Source organism: Halichoeres trimaculatus, unplaced genomic scaffold (assembly GCF_033239565.1).
Source record: "Halichoeres trimaculatus isolate MK-OKI-2021-1 unplaced genomic scaffold, fHalTri1.1 fHalTri1_scaffold_5, whole genome shotgun sequence".
NCBI classification, from domain to species: domain Eukaryota; kingdom Metazoa; phylum Chordata; class Actinopteri; order Labriformes; family Labridae; genus Halichoeres; species Halichoeres trimaculatus.
In genome coordinates, this window is record NW_027437183.1 from 13,134,607 (window position 1) to 13,162,540 (window position 27,934).

At 39.3% G+C, this 27,934-nt stretch overlaps 3 protein-coding genes across 3 annotated transcripts; 1 reads left to right on the forward strand and 2 right to left on the reverse strand.

Annotated features, from left to right (window-relative positions):
- Positions 1–273: 273 nt before the first annotated feature.
- On the reverse strand, positions 274–10,014 carry mrps27 (mitochondrial ribosomal protein S27). The gene is made up of 11 exons (XM_074671290.1): positions 9,936–10,014; positions 9,620–9,697; positions 8,601–8,671; positions 8,446–8,504; positions 7,835–7,949; positions 7,289–7,367; positions 6,397–6,512; positions 6,031–6,133; positions 5,802–5,944; positions 3,182–3,343; positions 274–1,619 (listed from the first exon to the last, which is right to left on the reverse strand). The coding sequence occupies exons 1-11, from the start codon at positions 10,006–10,008 to the stop codon at positions 1,371–1,373; spliced, it is 1,248 nt and encodes a 415-aa protein (XP_074527391.1). The 5' UTR covers positions 10,009–10,014; the 3' UTR covers positions 274–1,370.
- Positions 10,015–14,743: 4,729 nt separating this feature from the next.
- Positions 14,744–23,726, reverse strand: znf366 (zinc finger protein 366). Its single transcript, XM_074670333.1, has 7 exons — positions 23,592–23,726; positions 20,386–21,408; positions 20,140–20,307; positions 19,455–19,605; positions 18,897–19,088; positions 15,609–15,783; positions 14,744–15,511 (listed from the first exon to the last, which is right to left on the reverse strand). Exons 2-7 carry the CDS (start codon positions 21,399–21,401, stop codon positions 14,874–14,876), a joined length of 2,340 nt encoding a protein of 779 aa, XP_074526434.1. The 5' UTR covers positions 21,402–21,408; positions 23,592–23,726; the 3' UTR covers positions 14,744–14,873.
- Positions 23,727–25,346: 1,620 nt separating this feature from the next.
- LOC141790397 (isotocin-neurophysin IT 1-like) lies at positions 25,347–27,022 on the forward strand. The gene is made up of 4 exons (XM_074670237.1): positions 25,347–25,471; positions 25,562–25,683; positions 26,066–26,270; positions 26,666–27,022. The coding sequence occupies exons 2-4, from the start codon at positions 25,564–25,566 to the stop codon at positions 26,809–26,811; spliced, it is 471 nt and encodes a 156-aa protein (XP_074526338.1). The 5' UTR covers positions 25,347–25,471; positions 25,562–25,563; the 3' UTR covers positions 26,812–27,022.
- The last annotated feature ends 912 nt before the right edge of the window (positions 27,023–27,934 follow it).

Consider the following 27,934-nt stretch of genomic DNA (forward strand, 5'->3'; position numbering starts at 1 on the left):
GGCACCTGCTCTGAGCTAACCTTCACCTTCAACTGTGCAACAGGACTCTATTTACTTCTGTTTGGCTCACATCTTCTAGAAAGGTGTAGAAATATAAGTAATTAGCCATTTAAGAAAAGGTTTGAAAAGATTTTTGTCTTCAGAGGGAAAATTTCTGGAGCTGAGCTTGTTTATTACTGGTAGAAAAAAACACAGCTGTACCTGATATTTGTAACAACCGCTTCCAAACTTCAACATGACTAATTTTTCACAGCTTATATTACAGGACCAGTTGTGATTGTATGTGAGCAGTTCGCTTAAAAAAAGTATTACCTCAGTGAATTTAAATTAGTTGTTTTTTTCAAACAGCTAAATGATTCTTTGTTTTTATACAACTAAACACTGAGCAGGAGTGAAGAGCTCCTCTGCAGAGGGCAGTCAGTACGGAGCCTCAGCAGCACAATGGTTCTTGTTTTAACATTATGTGGCACTCATTCATCCTGGACTGCATACCAGGCTGTTTCCCAAGATCATGCCCTGAATACTGAATAGCTGCAACATAATGTGGAATGAATGCATTATGTGCACTACCACAACAGCGTTTTCTTCCCCAAAGATCTATTATCTTATCTCCCTGTGGTGTGCAAACAAGCCAGACTTCATTCAATTTGCCGGTTAACGTGTGCTGTTTTAATGTTTTAGTTGGCGGAGTAGTCTCATGTTGATATTTCACTTTTTCACTGAACACTGAGGAGCTTTTTGTGTCTATTTTTACAACAATCAGGCATGTCTCATTCATGTTTTCTTCTATGAGCTGAGAGTTTCTCGTGTTGCATTGCTTCACATGAGGAGAATTTCAGCAGATCACTTATCAGCGAATTCTTTAGTGCAAAACTCCTTTCACTGCCCCTGTGAGAAAAGGATGCTTTTGGTGCACACACACATACACACACACACACTCTCTCTCACACACACACAAACAGATGACTGCAGGGAAAGGAAAAGGAGTGGGAGGATGTGATGGTAAGATCTTTCCCTGCTTTCCCTCTTTTTGCTTACATGAGGTCATCAACTACCAGGTCAAACAATTGAAGAGTGCAAACATCTCAGTGATGACATGAACCTCAATCAACAGCAAAACAAATATTTTTTTCAGACAGATTTCTTTTAAAGAAAAGCATCTTTTTAATTTTGACCAGATATTTATATTCCCCATTTTAAATTCTATAAAAACAGAGCAATACATCACACAACACAAAAAAGGGGTGAAATAGACATTTGCAATTTTAACAACGTGGATATTTTACAGTTAGAGACATAAACTCTTCATATCTCACAACTGAAATGTATTCACTGAATATACAGCTCTGTTATCATGATCCAGAGTCTCTTCAAGCCTGCTGGGCTACAACCCGAGTAGCTAACCGCTCCTGTTTCTCCTTCTCTACCTTCTCCCTCGTCTCCTTCTCTCTCATCACCAGCTGTTTCTTCTCAGCCTCCCATCCCTGCACCCGCTTCTCATACTGCTCCAAATCTGGTTTCTCTGCAGCTGCCAGGTTCTGCTGGGCCAGAGAGGTCACTAAAGCCTGGAAGGAGGCAAAGTCCACTTTACCCTGAGACTCTAGCTCGCTCCTCAGCTCCTGAAGGGAAAAGAGAAACAGGAAGACGATAAAGAACCCTGACGTGGCCTCATGATAGTTAAATAACCTGGGTGAGACTCTATTAATCAGTGAATCCTCCTCTGGTACAGAAAATACTGAAACTTCTCTGAAAACATTCTTTAATCCCCAAGAGAGACTGATAACCAGGAGTTCAGTCTGCACAAACACGGATGTCAAAATGTTTTGATAAAGAAATCTTAAAGTCTTTGTTAAATTTTAGAAATGAATGCGTACAGGAAAAGGTTGGTTGTGGTTTATTTTCTTTTATGGTCTAACAGAAGTTAAAGAAGTTTTCTTGTAGACAAACACAACTTAAAAGGTTCATTGAAGACTTTTTGAACACAGCTGTTGTCATGTTGTCAGCCAGTCCTCCCATTCTTTTTGCCGATAGCCACCCTGTACTTTACATGACTGATTAAACGTTTGGTGGAAAGACCTCTCGGATGTTCACTCAGTATCTTGATATGTGTCACAGAGAGGAAACAGAGACTTGGTCCATTGAAGGATAACTCCTCGGGGCATTTTTAGGGATAATTTAGTGGAATGAAGAAGATTAGGCCCCTCATCTTTCAGAGTCACTCGAAAAGTGCTTGCTTTTGCCAAAACTGTTACATCCTTTATCTGCCATCTTTAATGACTCAGTTCTTGTAAAATTTCAGAGCCAAGATTTTCTTCCTCAATAGATCTTAACATTAGAGCTTATCTCTATAGAGGCTGGACACTTGAATATAAATTTAAACCTCTTACTATGAAAAACTTGAGTGGTCATATTAATAGCAGGCTCAGTTTCCTCATGGTCAATGTCTAAATGATTCCAGGCCATTTGATGGATGCCAACAGATATACTAACATCATTTAGACCCCAGAATTAAAAATAATAATAATAAAGAAAGAAAGGGCGTATAAAGTGTTTAAAATACAAATATATCTGCTTAAACTATCAGTTTTTCACACATAGCTTGCACCCGTACAGTAGGTAAAGAGAGGGTGACATTGCAGCTTTTGATCATTCCGTGATGCTGAAAAGGTGACAGCATCTTTCTTTGCTTAAACATTTTGACGACACTGATTTCCTACTAAATTCTGAGCCTCTGTAAAAAAAGGGTTAGGCCTTTATTGTGGAAAAGCACAAATCAAAGTTGACATTTATCAAGAAGCTAACAATTTACCCATTTACCCCATACTGTATAATTAATTTACTTTAATTGATTTCCTGTAAATAATACAGTAATTACGGATTTACCGTAATGTGTAGTGTAGCACAACCTGCAATGAATATCAACAGCTAACATGGTTTAAGGCGGTCACTTTAAAAGAGAGTGGGCAAAGCTCAGTACAAACCTTAGCTTAGCTTTAAAAAAAAATCCTGTAATTAACTAAAAATAACCTTCTGCAAACAACGCCCTCAGATTTTACTCAGAATAATCAGTGTTAGAGCCTTTTGATGAACAGAAACGCTGTTTATCAAATGTTCACTGGTTTGACCTTACACAGAAATCAATGTAAACTCAGTTGTTAATACAAACACAAAACCCACTCACCTTGAATCTGTGGACATACTGAGGTAGCTTAGCCCTCTCAGCTTCATCATCTTCATCCACTTCCTCTTCCTTCTTGTCCTCTTCACCTGCTGACTCCTCTCCTGATGAGTCTGAGTCCGAGGCTGAAGAGAGCTCCTGTAGCAAATTATTCACGCTGTCCAGCTGAAGAAAAATAAAAAGGAGTTAAAACAGTTGAAATAATGAATTTTGTATTTAATATGTTAGCAAAACAGCTGTTACAGATAAAACAGTCTTCAGTATTCATTACATCAACAAGGTCAAAGTCAAATTTTTCTCACTTTTTAATCTTCTAAATGTTTCTATGATGATGAAAGAGGCTAAACACCTCACACGACAACTCACCTCTAAATCTTAGGATGAGGTAAGATTATCTGTCACCTGAGGAGGCAGCCACCAGCGCCTCCATTTGAGATGTAATATTTCCTCTCTGTCCTGCGGTGTAATCTGCTCTGTCTACATTATTGCGGTGCCGCTGTCTGACGCAGGCCAGCTCGGTTCCTGTCCTGTTTCAGTGATTCTCACAGACATCCTCAGTGCTCCAGGCTCTTTAAAATCACATTAGACTGGGACAAAGCTGAACTATTAAACCGGACAGCACAGCCTAGATTACACGCGCTTCACCCGACCCCGTTTTGTGTATGTATATGAAAATGAAAACATGACTGTGTGCATGTTTCATCTCAGCTGATGAAGACGGCGTGCGTCATGCAGCCCACCTGGATAATAACAGCAGTCTCTGTTATGTCTATTTGTGCAGCACTGTGATGTTAATATTCCTGTTATGGCTGCAAGCACCTTTTCAAATCTTAGACTTGGCAACATTTACTTGTAAACACAGAATCCAGAGTGATCCTTCAGCAGCACTTTGACATTTCAGGGAATATTTCTGTCTGACGTTGATGTATGAAAAGAAGTTCAACCCACTATCTGGCAGAGGTTTGTTGATCTCTTCACTGCTTATCTTGCACTCTAGAAATCAGAGCTGCATAGTGTTATGCATTTCTCTTTTGCTGTAGTAAAATTACATCATGTTCTAAAGATAAGGATGAAATTATTCATCAGAGGACAACTTGTTGATAACATGATGACGGGAGCAATTTGAGCACATTGCCAAAGTGCAGAACATGAGCAGCAGCAGAGGCAGATCTGCTCTATCTTTGGCACCTTTATCAGCAAGAACAATGTCGATGGTGTCACACTCTGGGATGCCATTTTCACTATCCTCAGCCTGTGTTTGAATAATTAGCAAAACAAGCAGAGGCAGAGACGAGACATCCAGTTTTTGCTTAATGCTCATAATAGCAGAGAGACTCGGCTAAAGGACAAGTGCTCTTAAAGATTTAAAGGTAACCACTGAAGCTGGAAAGCCTCAGGCATTTCTTTAAGAGTGTGAAAGGCGGATCTGCACAGTGATGCAGGCACTTTATCTTTTTTTAAAATATATTCAACACAGATGAAAAGAAGGCAAAAAATGTGCATCTCCTCAAGGACCATGTGCAAAAACAGGATTACAGAATAAGCCTGCTATAAACAACATTTTTCCTTGTGTTTGATGGAAGAATTGATGGCTTGTAGAGAAAAACAAGTGAACAGACTTGCTCCCATTAGCTCATTACCATCAAATATCACTAGTTTTCCTGTAGTCCAAAAGTCCAGGATGTATTAATCATAGTTGCAGACATGTTTGGGTTTGTATGAAATGTGCTACATAAACAGACAGGACTGAACAGAGTTCTCCATTAAATTGCAGAAAATGACACCTTCTCCTGATAATGATTATAATAGCTCTATTTAGAGCATCAATTTACTGATTCAACACTTTTTTTCTCTTTTTTAACCATATCTAAAGCTCATAGACCATCATTTGTGTTAGAAACTCAGTCGGATCATTCTGCCTGGAATTACTGTTGTATTAAATATTGATTTTTCAGCCCACTGTGGCTTAATGGTTACAACCAAAAGCAGAAATAGTGCCTCTTATGATGTCAGTGATGAGAAAGCCCACACATTCATAGAGCCAAGGTCTCTTAAAGTTGATCTGAACTGAAACACATCAGCTCATTTGATTTCTAAGGTTTAATATAAAAAAGGTAGCTATACACAGAGTCACTCCATGATGAAATAAAACATGTAAAAAACTGTTTTACAGGAGTGAACCAATCACAATTTTCTGGCCAATACCGATTTTTCGTTTTTTATAACTGACAGCATATACCCTCAATGTTCCAATCTTATTTTTTTTTAATCATTGATCCATACCTGTGAAATGATAAAATATTTATGTTTTAACTTAAACAACCAATAAAGCCTGGCTGTCAGACTTCCCCGGTGGTATATAAGATCAACTTTATATGTAAGAATGGACCAATCATCAGTCCCCGGTCAATGGTCAAAGGTCACCAATCCCCCAAAATTAAGGAAATCGGCACAGATCGATTGACCAGCCGATCAATCTGTGCTTGTCTACTGTTCTATAGTTAACTCGAAACAAAAAGCTACAGTCAGTGCAAGTAAGTTTTGTATTTCAATGGGATTATGTTATGTGTATAGGATTAACCCACAAAAAATAAACTCTGAGTTCAGATTATTTGTTTCTTACTGTGTCTACAGACAGCTTGACGTCACCAGAAGCAGCCGCCACTGTCTCCATCACAGCCAACGCCCGGCCGAGGTACCCACGACCCCAGAACAGAGGCATCCCTTTGAACACAGCGTGTATGCCACTTGACATTTCCAGCTTACCTGATAGCGAGAATCATGACACAAAGACTTAATGAAACAAACAGAGGAAACAAAATGTGAAAGGGAAGAAATGATAAAATACACACCGAGGAGGACATTGCCGAGCAGCTGGGCACTGAGACCAACAGTGTTGTCTTGCTTCAGTCCACAGATGAGCAGAGATGCTCCCACTGCTCGCTCCTCTGACACCTCAACATGGTGAGCATCAAGTGTTTTATTAGACAGCGTTCTTGTAATTTATTCTGCATCACTCACATGCTTATCAGTCAAAGACATCCATGTTTTCAAATTACCGGACAACAGTTTTAATAAAACCCCCTCATAAATCACCATGATGACAGAGAATGGGTCAACAGTGCGGTGATCGTGATGTTTTTCAAAGCCTGAGGACATTCTTCGATAATTTGTTTTCATGACTGTTCATGCATCATTGTTGCTGCTGTTTTACTCACAGCGAGTTGAGGTTTGGTTGCGAGGTAGCTGCTCAGAGCGTACAGAGACAGGATCTGTGTGGAGGGAAGGTCGAAGGCTTCCTGAAGCATTACCTCTTCCACTACTGAGCACGCACCTGGGCAGGTAAAAAATCAAACAAAGAAAGAAACATTTACATCTCATGATAGCATTTCCTTACTTTTTAATGTTTTATTATTGTGCTTTATCATTATTCTGTGTCCTTTCCTTATAATTTATTTTGTTTGTTTTAGGAAAGACACCTTAAACTTAGTACTAAGTACGATTGATAATTTAATTTTTCTACACTTCTCTTTGTAATGAGTAAAATAATTTCATGTCGTTTTGTAGGTCTACTGTCAATACAGAATGTTAATATGTAAACATAAAACTACTGAAAAGTTTGGGCATCATCATCAAATTATACAATACATAGGAAACAGAAAAGGAAGAAGCAAATGAAAAAGACAAAACAATGAATAGAAAGAAAAAAACATTTCTTTTAGCTTACTATAATGCATTCAGTGAGGATATTCAGTGTTTATTCTTTCTGTGTTTAGTTTTTCCCTTCAAATTTGTTCTCCCAACATTTTGCACAAATAGATTTTAAGAAAATTCGCTTTGAAAACAAAGCCCACAACAATCACCTTTCAAACAAATGCCATCCATACCATACATACTTTATCCATACAACTGTAAACACGGTAATCCCTGCTCTATTTTCCCTTCACTTCTCTTTTCCGCTCAATTTTCCTCATTTATAAACAATTGTTATGTGATATTAACAAGGCTGTTTTTGGAACCTGAAACTCTGATTCTTTGTTTTATTTCAGCCTGTCTGGACTTTCTGTTTCTTTCCAAAGTGGTTGAGAACAAATGTTTCACAAGCCTTACTTTTAAAGTCTTCATCCTTAATGTAAGAATCAATGAGCAGGTTGAAGGTGAAGTCATCTGGGAATATGCCATACTGAACCTGCACACACACACACATAGAAACACACATACAGGTTATGGATTTAGACGCTGATGGGATCCCTCACATTGATGCCTGGTATCTCACGAAACATGACACCGATCAAAACATCAACAGATGTGTTCATACTGATGCTCCCTGCTGTAAACACATCACAAGCTTATGGTCTTATCTGTTGTTCTCACAAAGCAGTGAGGCCGATGACCAGATAATATAACTCATTTAGACAGGATGCACAAACTGAGCTGATAATATTAAACATGTTTGGTCTATTTGCTGCTCAGATCAGTTTCAGTACTATACAGGTCAGTTAATATGACCATGTGACTGATTAGACTTCAGTCATCAGTCGTCCTGATCAAATGATCGCCTCTATGAGTGAAGGAGTCATGTTTTTCAAAGAGACTTCTGATGTTGTGTTCAGATTACTGTCCAAGACATAAACCAAGGGAAGAAAACAAGATTACCTTGTTTTTAAGTGTGTACATGGCCTTTTCTCTAGCCTTGTATTTCAGACACTGCTGGATCCAGTCATGAACGGTCCAGTCTCTCAGGTACCAACAGTTTGGACTGTGACGAAACCTGGAGTTAAAAAAAGGAATTATACTAATCACATTTTTCATGATGTAATAGGACAGAGAAAACAAAGATGGGAGAAAGATGTAGATGTAATCACACTGATGTCATGAGAGTTTTGTATACTAATTCATTATCAACCTGAGTGCTTACAGAAACATGAATTCAGCCTAAACAATAACTGCCAAAAGCTTAAAGGTAGTTTTATAATTCTCATCAGGTCATAAAAATGAATGAAGTACAGGGAAATTGACCAATCCCATAATTACTAGAATGGGTGCAGATTCCAGAAGAAGAAGAAGTAAACAGGAAAGGTCTGGAGTTACTCGAACAAAGAAAAGCATGTGACTGGACATAAACCAAAACAGACAACCCAAACAGACAATACATTCCAGGGAAAGCAGGAAAAACTGGGTACCACACAAAACCAAGGGCTCAACAGAAAATCAGAATAAACATCAAGATGAAAGACCTGGTGCAGAGAGATTAAACATCTTCTTACTTGTAAAGGTAGTACTCCGCTTGTTCAACTTCCTCCCGGGATGAAATATTGTCTACGAACTGAAAATATACAGTTGTTGATTTTTTGGTTGAACTTCTATTCAGCTTGTTTATCAGTGAACAAAAAAAGAGGCAACTGAAACTAACACTACTCACCCGTGAGATAGTTAAAGAGCTGACAGGGAAATTCTTGTCATATGTTCGATCCATAGTGCTTGCCAGTAAAGCTGTAAATTTAAAGAGTAACAGTTCTAAAACTTTGAACTTGAAAACACAGAGTTCTTTAAAATAATTTCCTTTGTCATTATGACACACTCACCAAAAAACATGACAAAAGTTGGAGAGGGTGTTTATATTTTAATTATTAGGATACTACTAATACAATTTTATTCAATGCCATCTTTAACTATCTATCTATGGACTGTCCTAGTATTTTAAATTCTGCTTTTGTCGTCCAAATTGTTCAACAGCTAACATTAATGGTATAATGGTGCTGTGGTGCTATGCTGCCACCATGTGTTGACTGAATGCACACACAGTTATCTCTGCTGTCGACTCTTGCTTGCAGCTTAGCGTCTCTAGCTCAATGCAGAATCTATTTATGACTTCAAAACCCCGCTGGACAGGGTTTTGGTATTTATCTTACAAACTTCCATTTGAAGCACTATGTACCTTGTGTTTTTTTCTATCTGGGAACTGTTTTAAACCTTTTTTCTGGGGCTCACGTGGCTGTCTAATGTCTGTTAACCATGTAAACATACCTCCTCGAAAGAGAACAGAAATCACCCAAACTTAAATAACACAATGCATGTTCATTTTTCCTGAGTCTGTCATATGTAGCCATCTGTAGTGCCTCTTGTACATCTATTATTGTACAGTAGCGGTGTATGAGCAGAGCCTGTACTATCCTGACCATGGTCACCAATCTAGTTCATTACACATGTCGTCAGTTGTGGATTTAAATTACACACATTTCCACACAAATTAGCAACTATGGTGTTCTTATTTCTTTCTTGTAAAGCAGAAGTGTTGCTAACTGATTACTTAATAAATAGACGTGGTGACGAAATGACATAGTTCCCCGTGGTTAGCTCCCTAAACTGTGCTGTGGGCAGAATTGTGCCAACTGTTAAATTAAACACGAACAAATTAGCATCGACATTTCTGAATCTTACCGAGGTTCTGAGGATCTTTCTCTCTTGATTCCCACAGCTTGGTGTCTGTGTAAGCAGCTGAAAGCAACCATCTCCTGGCTGCAGACACAAGCATTAAAGCAGTTAGTGTAGAGAAAAACGCACTATGTGAAGTACCATGAAGTTAGCATCCTCCGCTTCCTACAGTTAACGTTAGCTAATAACATGATAGGACACACAGCTCCTTTAGCTTTAACGTCAGAGTAAGAAAGGGAAACATAGGAAACGGACAGACAAAATGATAATATAAACTAATATTTAACATATTTAACGTAGCCAATATGTAGTGTGTTCTTACCCGAGAATGAAGGATGTAAACATTTAACTTTGACTGCAGCTGTCACACACCGCTTCCACACGGAGGCTGCCATGTTTGGTCGATACCAAGGTTTGGACGGTGAAGGGGGTGTTTTTTCATTACAGACATGAGCGGAGCATACCAAAAGTAAGAGTAGTATTCTAAGCATGATTCTTAGTCATTTTAATACCTGCGTATAGTAACAAAAAAATCCCATAAATTTCACCCAACGAAAAAAAAAAGTAACTTTTGTATAAACTACTGTAGTTAGTTCGGCCTATTGAAGACGAACCCCTAGAATTAATCAGAAATTCAAATTAATCCACATCAAAACAGACATTTGAAAATATTCCTACTAGAAATCAAACTAGAAAGGGTTTAGAAAGGGTTGCCTACATCTTTAAAAGTACGGTGAGAAATTTTGTTGGAAAAAAAAATGAAATGATGTAGAAAACAGGTGTACTATCTCAAAAACTTACCATAGCTACCTCAAACATTTACATTATACCTAATTTAGAATATATATTAGAATAAGTATTTGTGCGCTCCACCACCACCAAATTTTACCTTCATATTTAGCACATACATGTTTTGTAGCATTTTAAAAGTATAATTTATCACAGGATATTATTCAAAATCACATCTTAAAATTATATCTGCCCGTTTATATGATGCACAGGTATTGTTTTTTAATGGTTACTGGACGCAGTTGTTGCGATTGATGGGCTGCAAAACTTCCCAAATTGTTAGCTTGGGTAAATTTAATTATAGTGTAGTTCTATTGCACCAATGAGATCCTGAGTGAAAAGGAAAGGATCAATCTAAATCGAGTCAATACAGAAAAATAAAATCTTTTTGTATGAAAATGTGGCCAAAAACACTAGAGGGTGCTGTTTGTGTAAGGAGGAGACAGACCAGTTAAATACACTAAAGTTGGGGTGCAGCAGAATGACTTTGCTCAGTGGCTCTTCTGCGTGCTGCTTAAGTCTCTGTTTGTTACTTAGCATCATGGATGACTTCTTCCTGAAGTTGATCCAATTCATATTTTTTGGAGAAGTTTATAGCTTCAACTTATTTAAAAAGTAAAACACCCCCCCCAAAAAAGCAGGGCACCCCAAACTGACCAGAGAGCAGTTTTATTTACACATGCATTCATTCTGTCCTTTGCCCTGGTGTCTCTTCTTGCCTCCCTTTTATTCCCCTCTCCTTTTTCTTAATGTAATCAAAAGACGGCTTTTATAACAGTGAGTTTTTTGGCTGCGGGTCAAAGGAGGTAACAGGTTGAGACTCGGGTGGGACACTTTAGTTAAACAAAACGTGGAAGAATTTAGCACCATCTCATTTTCTCTCTTGCCAGCAAAACAGGAAGCCCCAGCCTGAGCTGCACAAGAGAGAACGACAGGAAGTAAACATTTCTAAACACACAAGTGGGGATGCAACTATCTTTTCAGGAATATGAATATACTGACCGTATTCTACTGTTTCTTATTGCATTATGTATCTGCAATACACATTTACACATGTACACAATTAATGAAGCAAAACTCAAATCACAATGTGCTTTTGAAAATCCTCCTCCCATCATTCTGCTCATCCTTAAATGTGTTCGATTGTGCAAGGAATATTGAGTGCTGTGTCTATTTTTATGCATCAATTGTTGCATAAACTGATGTTTTGTTTTTGTGTAACATATAATGACTTACCCAAATGTACAGAGTGGATAAAAGTCACCTTACTGTGTTTGTATCCCTTATTAAAAAAGAAAAACATTTGAATCCTTTTATTCTTAAACTTGTGGACTTCCCCCTTTTTCAACCACCTTACATTCTTAAATAACTAAAAACTTAAAGAAAGCAAGATCTTTATATGGAATTAAATTTATTATTTAAGCAATTTATTTCATGAGCTGGTTTCACCTTATTAAACTTATTAAAGCTAATCAGTGCTATATTTCAAAATTACCCGCAAGTAACTTAGTGCAGGGTTGTAAAATGAAGTTACTGATGAACAGTTTTGATTGACAACTTATTCTGAATCTTAAGGTTTCAGCTTCTGATGCTGAAAATGTTTTTTTTTTTTTTTTTTTTTTTTTGTCGGATTGATGGAATTTAAATGAAAATGGAAATCTGTCTCTTTTAAACTGATAATTAAAAAAAAAACAGATTTGAAAGACATAGAACTAACAAGTATTTTACAACTTTTTCATATGAAAGTTGAAACAATCAGTGCATTCAGCACTAAGCTAATTGATGTAATGGATGCTACTAAAGATCCAAGAACATCTATACAAGATATTATATCATTAACAAAAGAAAATTAAGAGTGTGATCTTTTGACTAAATAAAATGTCTGATAATCAGAGTTATCCGCTGCAGGAGCAGATGTACTCTGGAAGACATTTCTTTTTAGAGCCAAACACAGCATGAAAGCAAACTGTGGTGAATCCTCAATACCAACTTCATCCTGGAGTTTTGGATTTTTGTTTTTCTTTAAAGAGCAGGTTGTTAAATGATTCATAACTGCTTCCCTTGCTCCTGTGTGTGTTAGTTTCATTGTAAAAAGCAGAACACGATGCCTTTTTAACCACAGGGTTGAGTTTCCCATCAGGAGACTACCTGTTCTGTTACCTGTTCACCTCTGAGTCTGTCTGCTCGTTAGATTCTCATGGTTGGAAAGTTTCACTTCATCAGAGATAAACAAAACAAAAGAAGGTTACTTTTCTCGTATCTGCACTGTAAACAGTTCGTTCTCAAATATTCAACAATCTGATGTTGCATAGTCTGGTCTTTTATGCAGCTCTATGTTTTGATTTGACTCCTTTTTACATTATCATAAGTGTTATCAATCTTATTCTATCTTACAGCAACAATTTTCTCCTGATGATGATTATTTATTTATTGTTGGCATATTAACATTTTAAAATTTTAAGGTTTAGTGTACTTAATTTTTGAATGTTAAACATTTTATAAACTTATCTTTGAGTTTCCTGTTTCTGTTGATGTTTCTGACTAGTTAGTGTTATTGTTCCTCTCACTAAATCCATATTTTACAATATTTGTAGCAATTTTATGGGTTGTTTTAGTTGCCTGCAGGGGGTTTTACATTCATTTTTAACTCTGTTTTTAAATGCTATGAACAATAACACCTTTTTTCCCAGTTTGAAGTCCTCAAAGCACTTCAAATTGATTTTGACCCTAACCTTTTGAAATGGTAAATGGATAAGATTGAAAGAAAAAAAAAAGCTGTTTGGTTGACCATTACCATCAGATCTCTGCGTGGTTCCTCTCTGAGCAGTGGTTGGGATTGAAACGTGTAGGTGAGGAAAGGAAAGGAGAGGAGGATATGAGAACTTCCTCAAACTGTTTGCAGTTTCACCCTCCAGGACACGGTGGTCGTCACTGGTGCAAAAGGAGAAGCTGCTGTTCTGCATTTTATCTGACAAGAAACCTCAGTATTTACCTGAACTGGCACGACAAAGTAGAAAGCAGGATCTAAATAAACCTTAAATGACCCTTTCCTGCATTTCTTTATAGGAGATATGTGTATGAGTTGATGCTCTGTCTAATGTGCATCTTCCTCTGCTTGTTTAAAAACTTTGTAAGTACTCTTCATTCCAGTGGTGTTTCTGGGCTTCTGCAATGAGGAGAAACAATGCTTCATTCTGAGTCACAGAGACATACGAAGCCTTTGTCTGGGACACCCACTGTGTCCGTCACCGCTGTTTGATCACAACCTAAAAGAGAGAAGGGGAGAGGTGTTTTCTCTTCCTCTTCCTCTGCTTTGAAAGAGAAGCAGGAGGAGAAAGGCAAGCTTTTTGAAACTCACAGCAATCATCCCTGGGTCTGTAAAAAACAAGCCGGAGACAGAAAGAGGGGATTTAAATTCATTACTGGAGCTTATATTCCTCAGAAGGAGTCAAAGGGGAGGTTATAAAATAGAAAACAATAGTTTACTGCAAATGTTCATGCATTAAAGCTTTTATTTAGCAGTTTGATGTTCAGCTGACCTGCGTTACACATAGAATAAAGCACACTATCCTCCCAAAACAGAGTGAACAAAAGTCTCAATGATATACAAACATTTATAAAAAAGTTTCACTTTCCTTCATGGAGACACTCGGTGGATATAAGATCTCAAGTTCTGCAGTATCTGTATCCACTCAAACTGTATCATCATTACACCCACTACGCACTTAATGTACAAAATCCCAACAACAAACAACAAAAATAAGAAAATCTCCCCAAAGCATACACAATACACTCATGGAAAGCACATTTTTGTTTGTGACATCATAACATGAGTGACACAAAACATGAGTGATTTCAGAGAAAATTGCAATTTTTGATTCAATATTACATTTATCTTTGTAAAAAACACAAACAAAAAGAAATTAAATATATCAATAATTCATTGTATATACAATAAGCTACAAAGTTGTCCAACTATGACGCTTATTTACTAGTCAGTTATTTTTGATATGTTTATTTGTTTTCTCCATGCAGAATCCTTCACAGCTTCATATGTGTGTCAGTAACTTTTTAGTTTTTGCTACATAAAAAAATGATATGTTTTTGTGTCTTTCTCCCTGCTAAGCTAACACTGCTTTTCCTCAATAATCAGCTTTATAAGTAATCTGTCCCCTGTCACTGTCTCCGTCTGAACATCCTGCCTTGTTTGTATCAGTCAGCCTCCCTGAAAACCTGGATTTTCTTTGAATTTCTGGGCTCGGTTGTTCATGATGTGTAATGTCTATGGAAAAGAAACAGGTTGTAAAGTCCTTTTTTTTTCTTTCAGTCTGGTAACTGCACTTTTTAATTTTTTTTTTTTAAGTAGATAAACAGGAAACTTTCCCTGGTCACATCAGATTGAGTCATTCTTTACTTTTAGGATTTTATTAATTTGACTACCTTTGAACAACTGAGCCCTGGGTTTCCATCATTATTCGTCTTTTTCTCCCTCATCTTGAGCAAATGTTTCCTCCATTGATTCACACTTTCCTGATTCGCTTGGGTTCCTCCCTACCTCCCTGACTGCAGTGCCAATCTGCCGCTGGCTTCGCTCTTCCTGCTGTAAACTGGATTGATCATCTAATTCTGGCTCTGAGTCAGAATCATACGACTGACTGCAGTCCATCTCATGATAATCTCTTAGCTCTACATCAGATTCAGAAACCATCTCTGACATCTCCTCCGACTGTAAGAGGTGGCCCATCTCACCTCTGGGATCTACAGAGTGCCCTGACTCTGACTCCCTCTCATATGTCTCTTCGTCTAACCTGTCCAGGTACATTTGTTTCTGCTTTTCTTTGGCTCTTCGTTCTCCTGGAGACCGCTGTGCTCTCTCCTCCGGCTCATGTTGGTCCACCTCAGGGCTGTACAGGCTCCTCCTGTACAAACTCTCCTCATCCTCCTCCTCCTGACATGAGCTCCCTGGGACGCTTTCGCCATCAGACTGGGAGAGACGGAGAACGGGAAGGCCTGGGGGCTTCTGGGACAGGTCAAAGGGTTCCTCCTGGCTGAAGCGAGTGAGGAGGCCCATTGGAGTGGACAGGCAGTATCGACCTCTTTGCCTAAACACTGTAGTGACAGAAATTATCGTCACATCAAACATTTTTCAAAATAAACAAACAAACAAAACAGGAATGATGTATGGAGATGATATGTGAAAGCTTACATCTTTCATCCAAGCCTCTATCCATGACTCCATGTTTGACTTTCATGTGTCTGGTGAGGTTTCCCTTCAGGGTGAACTTGCTGGGGCAGTAAAGGCATTTGAAGGGTTTGCTGTCTGAGTGGAGATGCATGTGGCCCATTAGGTTGTGCATCCTGTTGAACTCTTTTCCACAAAGCTGCAAGACACAGATTGAAAAATGCTCAGCTGGGGGAGTGAGTCTGCAGGAAATGTGTGTCTCACAAAATAGTGTTTATAAAAGGTTTACACATCCATTGTGGTTCAACATTTTTTATTGGTTACCATTCTGAACTCTGAAGTTAATTGCCTTACTTTTTTGGAAAATGGCAAAGTTGGATGAGAGGGTCCAGTTTGATTTCTTAGCAAATTTCACTTTAGACACTTTTATATCTTGAGAATTAAAAAATTAGGTGTAAAACACATGGACTGTTTAATTAATGGACATAGTCAAGTGACACGGGCCTTGAGTCTCCACACCTATAGGGTGTCCATCTGTCACATGAGCTGAACTGTGCCTCTGATTGGGTGAACTTGCAATATTTATTTCCTCTAAACTGCCGTGTTAGAAAAAAAAATTCACCCTGTACAGTGTGTGCTGATAGTGAAACAAGTGATTCTACAGTGGCTGGTGGGCGTCAGACGATTTGCAAAAGCCACAACAAAACAGAAGTATGGCTACTATGGAAGTAAAAAGAGGTTACTTATCCAAATGGACACAGAAAAGTTGTAAAGTAAGTAAATAATTCACTTCATCTATGATAAATAAAGCTCCGTGGGAGTGTCACCTTGTGATGTCCTTCATAGTACTTATGTTTCCTTAACTGAGTTAGCATTACAGCTATATTCATCATAGCTTAAGTTACAAAAGAAAACTATCAGTTATCAGTTAACTATCAACTATCAGAGTTAGTTTCACAACTTGTCTGTGTCCGAAAGTTTTTTTGGGTTTTTTTTTTTGGCTTGCTGTGTATCTGACTTCCAGTACTTCTGGAGCCAGCCTCAAGTGGACACTTGAGAAACTGCAGGTTTTAGCACTTCAGCATTGTCTCATATTTTTAGACCATAGGTTGCCGCTTGGTAAAACCACAACAACAGTTGTTTTGGTAAACATGAGGCTTATGTTGTAGATTTTACAGATTTTTTTTTTTTTTAAGTTTTAATCTAAGATGGGATGGTAGCTATAGAAAAACAAATGTCTCAGAGAAGTCACCTATTTGTTTCTGATGCAGAGCTTTGAAGCCCAAAAATGTCAGTCAACTGGTGTTAGCTAAAAAACAGAGTTTTTGCTAAATTAAGCTAAGCTAGCCAGCAGGCAAAGGTGGGCACAAGCCTCAAGTTAATATGCAGACATATCGTTAGCATACAGTCTTAAGAAAAATTCTATTGTTGTTAAATGGTTTCTTCTATATTTAAACTTTAAATAAACTTAGATTTCGAGTTGAGCATTAGTCTGTGTACAACTCTAACCCCAAAATTGACTGTCTTTTGGAAAGTAAAATCTACAATGTTCCTGCCCATGCAAACAGTATTTAAATGAATGTATTTATTTACTCTCCACAACTTGCTTTAGAAAAAAAATATTTGAGGAAAAAGAAACAATCGGCTGAAACAATACACCTCTGTTTTTTTCCTTTTCTGCAAAATCCTCGGGTAGATGACTAATTTTCAGAGAATGCCGAGTTGTAGAGATACGTAATCATGAATGAATGTGCAGGCACACAGATAAACACAGACACACGCCCTTTCTCCCTCCTTCTATCCTTGTTTTCCTCTTTTCCTCTTTGTCTCCCCCCTTAGTCCCTGACCCGCACAAGAAAAACAGAGAGAGAGAGAAAGGAAGCAACATGGAGACAGAGCCAGGAGGAGAACAGGGAAGGGCTACTCCTGCGCTGTCCTTCCTCTGCATTCTTTTTTATTAGGGTGGTCCTTTCCTTCAGGAGGAGAGAGGGACTGTAAACTGTCCAAGAGGACCGTGAGAAAACAGGAAGCTCCCTCCAGCAGCAGAGAAAGCGAGATGAAATCTATTTGAGGGCCCTGTTCTCCGGGGAGGCTGGCGGGCCATTGTTAGAGAGGCAGTTTGTGCGGCGATATCCTTCCTATGGACGAGGAGGCTCCTACTGCCAAAAAGACTCTCTGCTATCTGGTCATCGTCTGAGTCTTCGTACCAAACTCTGAGGTCAAAACAGATGCTTCAGGACAGTATGGAGATCCATAATTAGCATTAGTAAAGACAGCACCTGGAGCTTTAATTCCCCACCAAACACCTTCTGGCAAAATAAGTTTGTTAGGAGGTGTGGTTAAGCCAGTGGTTAGGCTGAAAGGACACACCCCAAAAACAGAATGCAAAGGCCAAAAATAACCATCGAAATTAAACTTGAAACAAAAATCTAGTTTGATTCTACACAACAGTGTGACTCAGAAGCAGAACTAAAGCTAGCACACTGTTAGCTTACTTTAGCAAAAACAGGAAACACTCATCCTAACATGTTTCAGAGGTTTAAGAGTCAATGACAACACTGGCTGTACTTAGGGATGACTTGTTTTCAGCTTTAGCGATTGTTAAAAATTAGGGATGAAAAATTTCACCAAGCAAAATTAAGGAATGAAGCTAGCAGGCTAAAGTTAGCCAGTCAGCTTTTTGAGATTAAACTATGGCACAGCTTGTAAACTAGGCTTATTCTTGTGGGAGAAAACTAGAAGCAAAGATGCACAAATACCTGAAAATTTCATTCATAACAGCTTTAAAACTCAGCGCAAAATGTCATATATTTTGCGATTAATCTGCTCAAAATTTCTAGTGTTGAAAAAAATATATAACTCACACCTCAAGGGGATATTTATGCTTAGGTAAAACAATTTTCTGGGCTATATCAAGGTTATTATTTACTTGGTAAATCAAATAAAAAACAGTCTATTATTTAGCTTGTTACTTTTATGTGGTCAAACAAAGCAAAGATGGTTTTTATACTCAATGCTAAGCTAACCATGTGCTAACTTGATTTCATATGCTATGTCAAGGAATGTGTGGTATCAATCTTCCTGCCTTTCTCTCAGCAAGAAAATGTAGTAGGTTGTTTTCCCGAGACTTTTCAATGTATCCGCCATTCAATTCCCTTTTTTAATTTAACACACAAATAGACTTACTGTGTTTTTGACAAAGATTTTTCCTCTTAATAACCTTTCTGATTCTTACACTTTTCTTATTACACCAATTTCTAACAGTTTAAAGGCCATTAAAAATGCTCATCTTTGGCTTCATATTTGACCAACCTTGCATTTATAGGGTTTGATGTCTGAGTGGACGATCATGTGGGCCTTTAGAGTCTGTTTCTGGACGAAGCTCTTAAAGCACATGTGGCACTGGTAGGCTCGTATGTTGGTGTGGATGAGGACGTGGCGCTTCATGTTGGCCAACAGGGTGAACTCACGACCACAGATCCGACACTTGTGTTCTTTCACCCCCTGAAGAACGACAGAATGTGGAAGTGGTTGTGTGAGAAAACTGGTTAACACATTAGCTCTTATGTTACAGCGTAGGTCAATGTGAGCTGAAGACCCATTGTTCTATATTATTACCTTTACTGTATTTGTTACGGGAGGAAAATTTCCAAGCATGCCTCTGTGAGTATACAGAACACAATGTCTCAAATACTTTCAAAACAGCTAAAACCCTCTTTATTTAATGGTGCAGCGGATGATGTCCAAACTTCAACTGAATTGATATCACATAACTCAGTTTTATACCAAATATCTCTAATTTTTATCCATCTTCTGCCTAAAACATGACAAACATGATCATATTTGGTTTGTTCTCCTGATGAAACTTACTTTGTGAGTGAGCGTGTGCTGTTTCAGGTGGTGTGACTGGATAAACTCCATCCCACACTCGCTGCAGATGTACGGTCTGATGTCTTTGTGTTTCATCATGTGGTTCTGAAGCTGACTCGGGTACTGGAAAGTCTTCTGGCACTCTGTGCACCTGCAAGCACAACAGGTATACAACTGAATCAAGAGAACAGGAAACTCAAATATTGATGCAGTTTTGTCAGAAGTTTTGGTAAATATGCTCATTCTCTTCTTCTATTTTTTTATATCAACTGAACTAAAAAATCGACCGCACCTTTATTCCTGCACAGTTAGCTTGTTAGCTTGTCTTTTTGTTGTGGAAAACCTGGGGCAAGTTTCATATACATTTCATACCTCAAGAGGATATTTATGTTTAGGTAAATGTTTTTTTCTTTACTGTATCAATTTTTTTGGACTAAATAAATCAGTATAACCAGTGTTGGTAGTTGTACTTTGTTATGGTCAAACAAAGTAAAGCTAGCTGTTATGCATATTGCTAAGCTAACCAGATGCTAGCTTAATTTCATACTTTGTGTCCAGACATGTGAGGTATCAATCTTCTCGTCTTTTACTCAGCAAGATAATGAAGTTAGTTGTTTCCTGGAATGTGAAACCATTGTTTAGATAACATATTAATTATGAGATGAAGAAGTGTTTTCACGCTCACCTGTACAGAGTAGGGCCTCGGTGCACTGTCAGGTGCCTCTTCAGCTGGGCCAGTGTTGGGAAATCCAGACCACACTCCACACATACGTTCTCTTGACCTTTTTCATGTTTCAGCTCATGGGCCCGCAGCTCACTGGGGTATGCAAAACCTCTCCCACACACACTGCAGCTGAGGGGAGATTATTGGCGAAAATCTGTAAAAAGAGGTGAAAACTAACAAGAGAAAGTGCAATAAAACCTGCTTTACCTGTACGGCTTGACATCACTGTGCTGCATCATGTGCCTCTTCAGGTGGCTGGTCTGAGTGAAGGCCTTGTGGCACACCTGACACTTGTGCGGCCTCATGCCCTGGTGTGTGAGCAGGTGTGTGTGCAGGTGGCTCAGCTGCTTGAACAGCTTCCCACACAGGTGACACCCATGTGGCTTGATGCCATTGTGCCCAAGAATGTGAGTGACCAGGTTGTACTTTGAGGTGTAAGATTTCTCACACATACGACACTTCCACCTCTTCTGGTCTCCTCCCACGTCAACGTAATAACTGTCATCCACGTGGACGTTGAGGCCAAGCTTTTCCGCACTGGTCGTCCCACCATGAGGGGGACCATCACGACTGCGATGCCTGGAACGGAGATCTTCTCTTGGGTAGAAAGATCCAGGAGAGAGGTGCATGACAGGGCCAGGCATGAAGAAAGGGTACGGAAGGAGACTGTGAGGGAGGGACGGGAAGTAAGGAGGGTGGAAGAGGAGAGGTGAGGGAGGCCAAACAGGGGAGGGACTGAGAGGTTCCTGTTTCACCTGCACAGGTAGAGTCATCCCTGGTGCTCTGTGATGGAGCTGCAGTCGGTTCAGCTCGATCATACCAGGAACAAGCTTTGGAGATGGAGAAGGAATAGGAGGAGGTGGAAGAGAGAATGGATTATTGGAGAGGTGGACCGTCTTCTTACTGCTGTTATCCTCATCCTCCTCTGCTCCTCTGTCGGGGGATTCACCTCCCTGGGCGTCCATTTTTAGAGGAGGTCTTTTGCGTTTTTGGGACCCCTCCTTTTGAGTGTAACTGGAGCCGAGCATGGGAAAGAAAGCAGGCGGGGTGAAGGCGCTGTAGGCCTCTCTGGTGGGTGATATGCTGGGGTATCTTGGAGGGGAGAACTTTGAGGGTTTCATGTAGAGGGGAGGTGGGCTTAGGTAGAAACTGTGCTGAGATCTTAGCTCATCCCTGAGAGACGGACTCCTCGCTGGTGGGAAATTCACTCGGTCCGTTTCCATTTTCTCTCTACCATAAAAAGAGCACAAACATGGTTAAACATCTACAGTTACAGGGGTGTGAGAGAAATCAGGTATTTTGTTGCTTTTAAAGGAGAATTCCACCATTTTTAAACATCCAGGTGTGTTGTCAGGTCATGGTCAGTTATTGAACTGAGCTTGTGGAAAAACCTGTAAAATCTTTTGTGGCTCCAGAGGGAGCTGTAACAACAGTCCGAACAAGAAATAACAACCAAACACACCTAAAGATGGACTTATCTGTTGGAAGTCATGTTGCATTTTGGGATATGCAGACTAAAAACAAAAGAAAGTGGGAAAGAAAAAACTGCTTAGTTTGCAGAAGTTTTCAACATTGTTTTCAAGTTATTCTCATAAAACCCTAAACGTCGACAGCTTGTGAAGAAACTTTGGCACACCTACTGTCTCTGGGTTGAGTTAATCTTTTTGTGTGATCTGAAACTGTTTCTCAGAAGTTTCTGTAGAAGTACCAGGTACACACTTATGGCACACACGCTGTGTCGTTGACGCCCTCAGTTTTCGAGTTTAACCTGAAACTTTTCACTTCTTTCTTTCTCACAGATCTTCTCCTCTCCTGAAATTAGGAAGTTATCTGAGAGATGTTGACCTGTACCTCACGCACTCTTTTCGCTTCTCCATGTCTTTTCTCTCTGCTCTGTGTTCATCTTTTTTTCTTTCACTGATAGCCAGGAAGAACTTCCCTTTTTCTCTTCTAATGATAGTTCTGCAGTGTTTTAACCTGTGTGTGTTTGTGTGTATGTGTGTATGTGTGCAGCCTGAAGCCAGATTAAAAAGCTGATTAGTGTGCCTGTGTGCATGTTCAGATGTCATGTAGTTATAAATAATATCTTTGACGCATTTTGTGAAGACTTCGGACTTTGGTGCTGATGGTGGTCATGGGTGAAAAGGTGGTGATACTCAGAAGGGAACTGTTGTACTTCTGCATGAAATCCAAATCAAGCTTGCTGTGTTTTACTTACCTATTCTATTCCTGTATATGGTTCAGTTCTTATCAATGAGAAACTGCTGTCATCCATATCTATAACAGCCTGTTACTGTAAAATGACCTACAGCGTCATATGCTCTAACTCTGTCAGAGTCACTAAAGATACACACAGAGCACACATTTATGGTGCTGAAATTCAAGATTATTTTCATTTCTAGTTTATCTGCAGTTGTAAAATGTCAGAATGCAGTGAAATGTTCTGCACCCGCTAGATAAATGCTTACAAAAATAAAAACATTTTGTGTTAAATTTACAGATTTTAAGTGTAAAAATAAGATTTTCTTGAGGACAAGGGAGGAAAAATTCAATAAAACCGGCAAGAGAAAGTATTTCTTGGAAAAACATCTGAAGTGATAAAGTGATCCCAAAAACATTTTGTTGCTTTGAACGCCTGAAATTAATCAATTTTTTTTTTCAGTCTCATTTGACTGATGGAAAGTGGTTGATTTGTGGACAGAGAAGTCTTAAGAAAACATTTGCTGCATGTTTGTCATAATTGTAAAATATTACCAGATTCACGCACGCAAACAGACAACTTCACATGATTGATTTGAATATCAGTAAACAAATGATGATGAATTAGGAAGGAAAGGTACATAGAATCCAACCTAGATCATTAAACGTACAGAGTTCAGTGAAAATTAGATTAACCATTTAAGTATTAACTCACATTCACCTTCACAAATACTATTTTTTTTTGCTGAAGCATACTTTAAAACCTTGAAGAGTGTAACTTACCCTCCAAACACTGTAAACAATCCCATCAGTACAACAATAACTGAGGAAATAAACATTATCTGGACCTAAGTGTTGGATTTGAATTGTGTGATGAAGATAGAAAACATAAAATGCATGCAGAATGCAGAAGATTCATTATACTGCCTTCACAAAAGTTTCCAGTAGTTACAAATTCATTCTGAAATGTGCAACGTATTCTCCCCAGAAGAGTTCAAACAGGTCTCTGTGCTGTGATCCTCTTCTTTTATCCCCTCTCTGACTAATCCTGCTCCGTGCAGAGACCCCAGCCTGTGCTTTACCCCTCCATGCATTCCTAACAGTCCATTAAAAGTGAAGCCCCTCCTCACATGCCAGTCAGTGCCATGCAAGCGTGCGTTTGTGTGGGGTTGCAGCCAGGAGTGTGTGAGTGTGTAAGTGTGTGTGAAACTCACCAGCTGAGTGTAGCAGAGTGTGTTTTCAGTGATGCTGTGGCTGAAGTGTCCCTTCTCCTCTTGCTGCTGGTGCTGCTGTACCTGTACCTGCCTTCTCTCCCTCCTGCTCGCGCTGCAACTCTCCTGACAATGAGCCGCCCGTCCGCGGATAGCATTTGAAGTGACTTAAGAAAGAGAACAGGAACAATCACTTTGTTCTCATTTTTCAGATGAGTACCTTCGGAGAGAAGGAAGGAAGGGAGGGGAGAGGAAGTCAACAAGCCGAGTGCCTTCCTGCAGAAAAATAAGGAAACACTAGATAGACATCTCCATTTCTCTATGAAATGGGGATTTGCTGAGCTTTTGGAGGAACACACGGACGCAGAGATCTGATGTTGCACAAGAAAACACTACAGTTTGAATGTTTAGCAGCTGTCAAGAGTCATGCAGGGATGGAAGATGATCACATCAAGTTTACACCATCTCCGTTTATACACACCTCAAGCTAACTCCTGTAAAGAATCATGAATGTCACATTTTAAGTGTAGACAACATTTTCTTTTTCACAAGAGTGTAAAGTTTTCAGCTGGTTCATGACTCCATAAGTATTTCTTTAAGGTCTACAGCTGATAAAGTGGTTTAATGTTGTGTTATCAGTGCAAGCCATGTGCACACAAGCAAATAAACACGTGCATGATAAAATGCAAAGTAGCAGAGAAAGCCTGCAACCGAATGTTAGCTCTGCAAAACCTCTGAAAGAAAGTTTTAACAGGAGAAGAAAGGCAGAGCTCTGTGTGTTTATGGTGTTGATTTTGTGGCATGTTTGTTGTTATATTTTAATAAATTGTTTAATTATTATTCTTGATGTTTTTCACAAGGCAAAAACATCAACAGCCAGTAAGAAATGATTTGTATGTTTTAAATGCATCATAACAGCCACTAGGAGGCAAGAGTGTCCTGTGTTGTCCTGTCAGTCCAGTTTGTGACACTGACAGGAGTTTATCTCCATATGTTGACTTCATCCGTGTTTTATGATCCACATAAATCAGGCCACGTCTCAATGTCCAACTCTTGGCTCAGGAGTTGGGCTTGTTTTAATTGAGATGAGGTGGCAGTAAGCAGGTCAAGGGGGAGCTGCGGTAATTGAGCTCATATCATTGAAACAGTGAGACTGTCTTTTATGGGTTGTGGAAGATCATTAGCTGCAATAATTAGCTCATAACACCAATCAGCCCACAATGTGCGTCAATTCCTGCCAGGAATTAAAGACTTTATGAGTAAAGAGGAAAATTTGTGGGTGTGTTGGTGCCTTTTTGGCAACAGTCGGCTTGTTTACAAGCATCTGGTCTGTCAAGAAACTCGCCAAAATGGCCGCTTTAAAGGCCGCAGTGGAAGATGGACTTCCTTTTAGATTCAAAATAGTCTTTTTTAACTCTTCCAAGCATATTTGTTGCAAAAAGTTGCTTCCAAAAGAAGGAACTCCTTCAATGTGTCATGCGTAAAATGACACGTCTTCTACACTCACGTCCTCTCATACTTTGACCGGTCTCATCTCCTCACTCTCTTCTTAACCTCTTTGACATTTCCGTCATCTCGTACATGCACGGTCACGCAGCACAAGCCCTTCTTTAATGACTCTCAATAGTGAGAAGCAAAGCTGGCCACAGCACCGCCTTGACCTTTGACCTCAACCAGCCCTGATGGTCATCTCCATCTTCTGCGGTGACTTAAACTAAAATAGTCTCATTAAGGATCCTTAAGTGGCTTTTTGGTTTCTGTGTCACTCCCTAAAGAGGCTCTGGAGGTATATAAGTCGGGCCAGGGACGACAAGATCAGAACATCCCAGAGCGACGAAAACGAACGTTTAAAATCTTCTGTTCATCGAGTCATCGAGAAACAAGTGAGTTTTTTAATTTGGATTCTGTGTTTTAGACTTTAAGATTTAAAAGTTTGTATTGAAAGTTACTCGTTTTTGTTCCTCTCTCTGCAGAAATGACTGGAGCCTCTGTGTCCGTGTGCCTTCTTTTCCTCCTGTCCGTCTGTTCAGCGTGTTACATCTCTAACTGTCCCATCGGGGGGAAGAGGTCAATCATGGACGCACCACAGCGCAAGGTGAGCTCCTTTAACTACTTTTTGAGGTCACATTCTGCAAACTGATGGAGATTTCTAGATTTCAGGTTAAGGTTTATGAGACACTATACTTTCAACGTTGATTTGGATCAGATCAAACTTACAAATTAACTTTGATGCTTACAAAAAGAGGAAACAGAGGAGTCATAATTCAGGATCAACAGATTTGTTAGAGGTAATCAAAGGTATCTGCAGAAATCCACATTTGACTTATTTTAGTTTAAAACTTTATTTTACAAAACAGCAGTGTAGTCCAGAGTGATTTAGAGGACTTTAAATCCAAGAGGTAGTTTAGAAACATTCAATACAAACAGACACATTACTTCATAAATAACTGGTATAATATCTCATTTTGTTCCTCCAGTGCATGTCCTGTGGCCCTGGAGACAGAGGCCGCTGCTTCGGCCCCAGTATCTGCTGCGGTGAGGGCCTGGGCTGCTTGCTGGGTACCCCAGAGACAGCCCACTGTTTGGAGGAGAACTACCTGCTCACCCCCTGCCAGGCAGGAGGGAGACCCTGTGGATCTGAGGGAGGACGCTGCGCTGCCTCCGGAGTCTGCTGTGATGCTGGTCAGAAACTAAAGCCATATTTAGCCAATCGTTTACTCATGACAGTGCAGGAAAAAACTCTGTGAATAATGTCACTTTGAGTAAAAAATCAGCTTCAAACTTTGCTTCAATGAGGTAAAGAAGTATCATAAGCAAAGTTGTTGTAATTGACGTTTCAACTCTGTTCAAGGCTATTTCACATTTTTAGGTTCACCAGTCTGTTATACTTCAAAGTACAGCAGGATCCAAAGAGCAGCATGTTTTTTTGGACTTGAATTCGGGAAATATAGTCACTGTGAACTTTGTCCTCATCATTCGCCCTCTTGGTCCTGGTCCCAAGACACTAATACTGATAACAAACAGCCATTATCTTATTCATAACTCCTTCTTTGTGTCTATTTGTCTCCCTGACACAGAAAGCTGCACCACAGACCAATCCTGCCTCATGGACGAGGAGGGCGACGACCCAACCAGCCAATTCGAAGGTGGCGATCCTGGTGACATCATCCTCAGGCTGCTGCATCTGGCTGGTCACACTTCTCCTCATCGAGTCCACCAATGAGCTGCTCCTGACACCACAGCCTCATGGGAAACAAGACATGGGATTTGTCATTGTAGCTAATGTAGTTATAGTTCTCTGTTTGTCTTCATCTCCCTAGAGTCCTTCTGTAGAGTGCCTTTGTCATGACATATTTTTATGTATGGAATAGGGATGAATACTGACAGTGGTCATCCAGATATCTGCATGTTGAAATAAAGCTTTGGGAGTCTAAGCTTTGGGAGTGGTGTGTTTATTTCTGAGCCACTTGAGTGAAACTTTTACATTTTACTGCAAACCTTTTATGCAGACCACACAGAAAGAACACGTCAGCATGAATCTTATCAGGCCGTGGTGTCACTCTTTGTATTTTACACTATCACTGGATGTTGAAAGCTCACAGCCGACTTTATCTCTCCAATCTTTGCACAACCTGCAACAAAAAAGGTAAGTCACATGAAGCTGTGGGTGGATCGTCTGGGCAGCTCGTCCAACACAGAACCAATGTTGTAACAGATACAACAGTTATCTTGAACAGTAGTCACATTTGAACCATTCTGTGTTAACCTCGAGTTTAGAGTGTGTGTGGTACAGCAGAAAAAGTCACTTCTCACACATTTGCAATCTAAAACACTAATGAGAGGTTGTTGACTTTGTGTCTGATTGAATCTGATTTGTCTTATCTTTTGCGCTCTATGTGGGACCTCAGGAAGCTTATCTATGAGGTGACATCACCTGAGTAGAGTACTGGGAATGTAGAGTATAGTTCACAACAGACTGCCAGACATTGAGCCATAGACTAGACTATTAAAAAATAGAGCAGATCTGCTTATTCTCATGAACTGTATGATACCACTCCATAAATATGTCTAAATTTCACAAAACACACTCACTTTTGTGATAGTGGGTGAAAGACACGGCCAATTTAGTGTAATCACTAAATGCCAATTCTTGTAACCAGTGTTTCTCATCAAAATCTGGTATTTCTCAAAAAAGTTGGGATGAATATGATTTTTTCAGTCGACTACACTGTAAAAAAACGAAGTAAGAGTTTTTTAAAACGTGCCACGCTTTTGTGGTTACACCATTTCACAGGTTAATGGGACGGATTCTTTAACTAGTTAAAACTGGTTGAAATGTCACATAA